Source organism: Microtus ochrogaster, chromosome 18, assembly GCF_000317375.1.
Source record: "Microtus ochrogaster isolate Prairie Vole_2 chromosome 18, MicOch1.0, whole genome shotgun sequence".
In the NCBI taxonomy this organism is placed as follows: Eukaryota; Metazoa; Chordata; class Mammalia; order Rodentia; family Cricetidae; genus Microtus; species Microtus ochrogaster.
In genome coordinates, this window is record NC_022020.1 from 24331334 (window position 1) to 24337333 (window position 6000).

Consider the following 6000-nt stretch of genomic DNA (forward strand, 5'->3'; position numbering starts at 1 on the left):
GAACAGAATCAAAAAAACAAAATCATAAATAACAAAAATCATAGATTATTGATTGGGTTTTGTTGATAGTGATGTTAATGGAGCTAGATCAGGAATGGGGGATTCTGGCACTAATTCTTAAAAGTGTTTTGTTTTATGTCTAAGTAGCATCTATTATAATCATGTGTTTTGGCAGAATTTTAAAAATTTTAAATTATTGTGTGTATGATTGTTACTTGCATGTTTGTTCAGAGGCCAGAAGAGGGCATCAGATTCCCTCGAACTGTCATTAGAGGGGTGTAAAGTACTGTGTGAGTGATCCTCTGAAGAGCAGCTGGTGATCTTCAACTGCTGCGTCATCTGCCTGCCATTTTCCAGACCCTGCAGCTTAATTTATTTATTTTTTTATTTATTTTGGGGGCAGTTTCACTGAAAAGTCTTGGTTGTCCTGGAAGTCACAAATCTACCTACCCCTACCTCCCAAATATTGTAGCTAAAGATGTATGTCCCCAAACATTAGCTGTATTTATTTTGGATTTGTTTGGGGTTTTTTGTTTGTTTGTTTGTTTTTTTGAGACAGGGTTTCTCTGTGTAGCTTTATTACCTGCCCTGAAACTCGTTCTGTAGACCAGGCTGGCCTCAAACTCAGATTTGCCTACTGCTTTGTTTTGGTTGTTTTTGAGATAGAGTCTCAGTATGCTGTCCAAGCTGGCTTTTAATTCCTCTAATAGAATGACCTTTCTGCCTTTCAGTGTCTTTGGTAGCTGGGGCTATAGGATGTCTTGTCAAACCTGTGTTCACACATATGTACACATTTTGAAACAGAATCTAGCTATGTAGCCTTTGCTGCCACATTCACTGTCTTGTCTCAGCCTCCCAAATGCCAGATTTCCAGGAATGAGCTATCATGCCTAATGATTCATTCCTATTCCTTTGTCCTCTCTTTCTCTTTTGGTTTGTTGTTTTGTAATGGTCTCATGTAGCTGAGGCTAGCCTCGTGATTCACTGTTTAACTGTCTTTACCTCAAGTACTATCCTTCTAGACTTTTACAGCCTCCCCTGTTACTGGAATGTTTTTATGGAGCAATTTTTTTATTATATAAATTATTGAAGTAAACCATGCCAAATAATTGTTTTATTAATATAAAGGAAGGTATTGTGTCATTCTATTTCTTTGTAGGGTTTTATTTGGTTTTGTTTAGAGACAGGGTCTCACTGTGTACCTTTGGCTGGCCTGTAGCTTGGAATGTGTAGACCAAGGTATCCTTCAATTCACAGGTATATCTACTTGCCTCTGCCTTCCAAGTGCTGGAACCAAAGAAATGCAACACCATTCAAACTTCATTATAATTTTTTATGTTTACTTTATGTGTATGAATAGGTGAAAGTTTTGCTTGCATATATGTGTATATACCACATGAGTGCCTGGTACTCACAGAGTCCAGAAGGACTTGGATCTCCAGAACTGGAGTTACAGATGGTTGTGACCTACCATGCAGGAGCTAGGAGCAGAATGAAGTCCTCCTTAAGAGGAGCAAGTCTCTTAACAGCCAGTCTCTAGCTCCCTTATTGTATTTTTGTGAGACAAGAGTCTATGTAGTACAGGCTGGTTTCATTCATTCTTTTTTTATTTTTATATGTTGTTTGAGACAATTTTTGGAAATTACTGTCTTAGTCTCCCCTCTTAGCTCATTATTCCATTTTAATTACTGTTAAGTGCTTTTTTTTTTTTTTTTTTTTTGGTTTTTCGAGACAGGGTTTCTCTGTGGCTTTGGAGCCTGTCCTGGAACTAGCTCTGTAGGCTGGTCTCGAACTCACAGAGATCCGCCTGCCTCTGCCTCCCAAGTGCTGGGATTAAAGGCATGCGCCACCATCGCCCGGCCTGTTAAGTGACTTTTAAGAACCATATAATGTAGAATTACATAGTCAAAAAAATCTTAAGGTGTGTTGGCACATACCATAGCCCTTTAAAGGTAGGAAGACTACAAGTTTAAGGTTGCCTTTGGCTGCACTGAGTTGAAGGTCAGTCGGAAACATAGGGTGGAAGCCAGATGTTGGTGGCAGACGATTTTAATTCCAGCACTCAGGAGCAAAGGCAGTCAGATCTCTTGAGTTCCCCAACCTGGTCTACAAATCTACAAATTTGAGTTCCAGGACAGCCAAGGCTGTTAAACAGTGAGTCCTTGTCTCTGGAATTTAAAGAAAAAAAGAAAAAGGTATCAGCAAATTCTAAACTTGACTTGAGTTCTCTAGATACTGCATTTATAGGAAATCGTTTTGGTTTTACAGCAGTGTCTCACTGTATTATGAATACAGGCTTATTTGTAATTAGAGGTAAAGCTAGGTCATGGTACATCTCTGTAATGGCAGCACCCAGGAGGATTGCCTCAGGTTTGAGGCCTTCCATCCTAGTTTTAGATAGTCCAAGGCCAGCCATGGCTCTGAAGTGAGACCCTAGCTCAGATAGGGGGGTGGGACTGAGAGAGTAAGGGGAGTATGCGTGAAAGAAATTGGAGGGGAAAAGATGATTTTGCTTTAGTGTTTTCAGTTATTGCCCTAAAATTACTAATTGGGATAATGAATGAAATGTGTTGTTCATTGACTCCTTACCTCTCTTAAGCCAAGTTTTCTTTGTGTGTGTACAGGTACAACAGAATAGCTCGGGAATGGACTCAGAAGTATGCGATGTAATTAAAGAAATTATTGGATAACCTCTACAAATAAAGCTAGGGGAACTCTGAAAGAGAAAGTCCTTTTGATTTCCATTTGACTGCTTTCTATGAGCCCACGCCTCATCTTCCCCTGTGCACATGTTTACCTGACACAGCAGTGCTGCGTGTTGTACATACTTGGAACAACAAACTAGAAATACTGTACTTCTGTACCAACATTGCCTCCTAGCAGAGAAGTGTGTGTGTGAGAAGCCAGTTCTCCGGGCATAACCTAGGTGTGAGACTAAAAGCTTTCCTTATTGACCTAAATTTGGATAATGGCAAGATGTGAGGGGTAGTGGGTACACAGTGTTTGCTTGATGAGAGGAAAAAAGCTCCAGTGACCCGTAGGAGATTGTTTTTAAGTGGAACCCATCTAATCTCAAACAGTCATAAAAAGCACGGTGAAGAACATGAAGCTGTTTCTGTATTCATTTCACCCTGAAGCACCTACAACTTAGGTGAATGTTATGACCAAACAGATTAGACTCTGCCTACACGCTGTATTTAAGGTCTGAGTTTGACTGATCAACATTTAAATGGACTGGAGCTGTTAGTACATAAAGTGTGGTGGACTTTGTTCCCGACACTTTCACATCTCCCTGCCCTTTCAGCCTTCTTCCTTTTAGTCCCTTTCCATAATCTTTGGTTTGTATGTGGTTTCTCAGTTAATACATAGCTAATAGCTCTTATTTTTCTTATGTTTTTAACTGCTTTAGGCCTATTTCGATGTAAGGGTGAAAATTCATTTGATGGAAATACTTGTGTATATTTAAAGACCCAGTTGCTCCTCTGGAGCTTGTACGTTCAAGAATGATTAATCTGTGTAATAAACTGATTACTACAGTCATTACATATAATTTTGTGTGAATAGGCTTTTTGATTTAAAACTTTGTCTAGTTAAGATTAGTGGTGGATTTTCTCCTCGACCCTGAAATGTTCTCATTTATATTTGTTGCATTTCAAAATCATGAAACAATTCCAGTTTACATCGTAAACAAGATAGGAAAGTAGTTTATTAAATAAGATAGAGGCATAAGCTCAAAGGCATTTTCATGAAACTTATGTGCACCATTCCAGGAACATGACTGTTAAACTAAATAAATTTGCTTTGTTATGAAACTGAGCAGCATTTCACCAAAACCTTGTGATAGTCTCTTGGTACATAGGACATAGAACACAAAGGTGTTGCTGTTTGATAAGTTAAGCCTCTGTGATTGTAATCATAAAAGAATAACTGACCAAACCTGGGAAACATGAGCACAATCTTGTATTGGAGACTCTACATAATTACTTTGCACTAACATTTGCAGGATGTTCATTGGTTTTAAATTGTACTGTATGTGGCTTTTTGAAGTCTTCCCTTGACTCTAGTAAAATGTAGTTTGAAATTTGTAAACAACTGTTACCCAGAAACATTCGTGTGAACTAGGCAAGTTACCTGCCCTCACCCCTTCCCTAACCTGACTGTAAACCCGGCCAGCCTGAAGGCCTGGCTGACGCTCTCTAGTCATCAGCGTCTTTGGAATGCATCTTTACACTCTTGCACACAAATGAGGAATAAATGTCCACTGCTTTTGGTTTTAAACTTGTTCCCCTGTCTCATCTCTCAGTGTCACTGTTCCTCCATCTCAACCTGTCTGCTAAAAATCTCTTGGTTAGCAGCTGGCAGCTTACAGACATTTCAGGAATGCTGTATTACTGGTTGTAAGAAAGATTTTTTTTTTGTTTGTTTGGTTTTGGTTTTTCGAGACAGGGTTTCTTTGTAGCTTTGGGGCCTGACCTGGAACTCAACTCTGTAGACCAGGCTGGCCTCGAACTCAAAGAGATCCGCCTGCCTCTCCCTCCCGAGTGCTGAGATTAAAGGCATGCGCCACCATTGGCCTGCTGAGAGAAAGATTTAGGATTGAACTCTAACCAGAAATCACCATGTATCATTACTATTACAAGCAGATGGAAATTCAGTTTTTGGGTGCTGTGTGTCTGTCTGTCTGTTTCAGTGGGCCCCTTGCCTTGCACATAATAGTTGCTCTGCCATTGGCTGTTTCCATTTTTTATTATTAATGCTGCTACTTACTTTGGGTTCTGTTGCACAGCTCTTGAAAGCCCATTCTTATTTGCCTTTCATTTCAAAGAGCTGCTTGCTGATTACCATTTATTAGGTCATAGTATGGGTAATTTTTATAAGAGTGCTTTGAGTATTTTTGTGCTAAATAAAAGCTGTCATCTTATTGTGCAAATGCCAATGAAAGGTTTGGATGGTCACAGACAATATTAGGCCAGTGATTGTGGTTAGAATATGAAGACACTTTTGGTCTACTTGTTTTATGAATCCCATCTCACTGTAAGAATACAGATGTCACTCAGGATTCTCACAGGAAATTTCTCTCGTGTCTAAAGGTTTATTTTATTTTGGTAAGGCAGTGGTTACAAAGGCATGTCAAAGTTACGGGTTTCTGTTTGGGTCTTAGTAAGAGTTTAGACAGTTTTGTCCAGTTATACTCAGAGCAATATCTTGGTAAAACCATTTCAGATACTTGCACACTCTTATTACTGGCCAGTAGTCAAAGGGATCATTGTCCTGATAACTTCTACTTTGTCTAGGACAAGGATTTAGCAGGGCTATAATGGTGATGATGGGACAGGAAGGTTATGGTAAAAAGGAAAATATGACCAAGGGCTGAGACTTTTTTTGCACTGACTTAACGTTAGAAGTATTTCTTTTCTTCACCCAGTCCCACTTTCTGAGCCATCTGTTTGCCTCAACCAATTATTTTGAGCTTTAGATTGCCAGGAGAAATAAGTTATTTCTAAATTATAATCAGAATGCTTATCTGTTGCCGCTTGTCTGCAGTTAAGGAGAAATTCTTACTTGTCTCAGTATAGGACTCCTTAACACTTCCTGGAGGTGAGTCAGTCTCAATAGAATTTTCTTCTGTTACTGGCTCTTCTGAATTATAGATGTATTTTGTCTTCCTTTTCACCCCTACTACTCTGACTTTTAGAGCTGTGGAATATGTTGACTTGAGTTTTCTGTACTGCCAGGTCCCACAGTCATTCAGTCCCAAAGAAATAACACAGAGGTCTACATTAGCTCAAGCTTGTTATTCTTGTATCTTACATTAACCCTTTATTCTTGTCTGTGTTAGCCACGCGGCTTGGTACCTTTTTTGCATCCTCTGTGTCCGGGTAACAACTGCAAACTGAAACTTTCCTCTTCCCAGAATTCTCATTGCCCTGCCTATACTTCCTACCTGGTCGTCCTGCCTTTATGTTTTGACTGGCTACTGGCCAACCAGCATTTATTTAA

General features: G+C 39.4%; 1 protein-coding gene across 1 annotated transcript in view; it reads left to right on the plus strand.

Annotated features, from left to right (window-relative positions):
• Ube2d2 (ubiquitin conjugating enzyme E2 D2) overlaps window positions 1-4282 on the plus strand; it is a 41965-nt gene extending 37683 nt beyond the window's left edge. The window contains exon 7 of the mRNA XM_005355942.2: window positions 2625-4282. Coding sequence (XP_005355999.1) covers window positions 2625-2670 — 46 coding nt within the window. The 3' untranslated portion in view covers window positions 2671-4282. The remainder of the gene's footprint in view (window positions 1-2624) is intronic.
• The last annotated feature ends 1718 nt before the right edge of the window (window positions 4283-6000 follow it).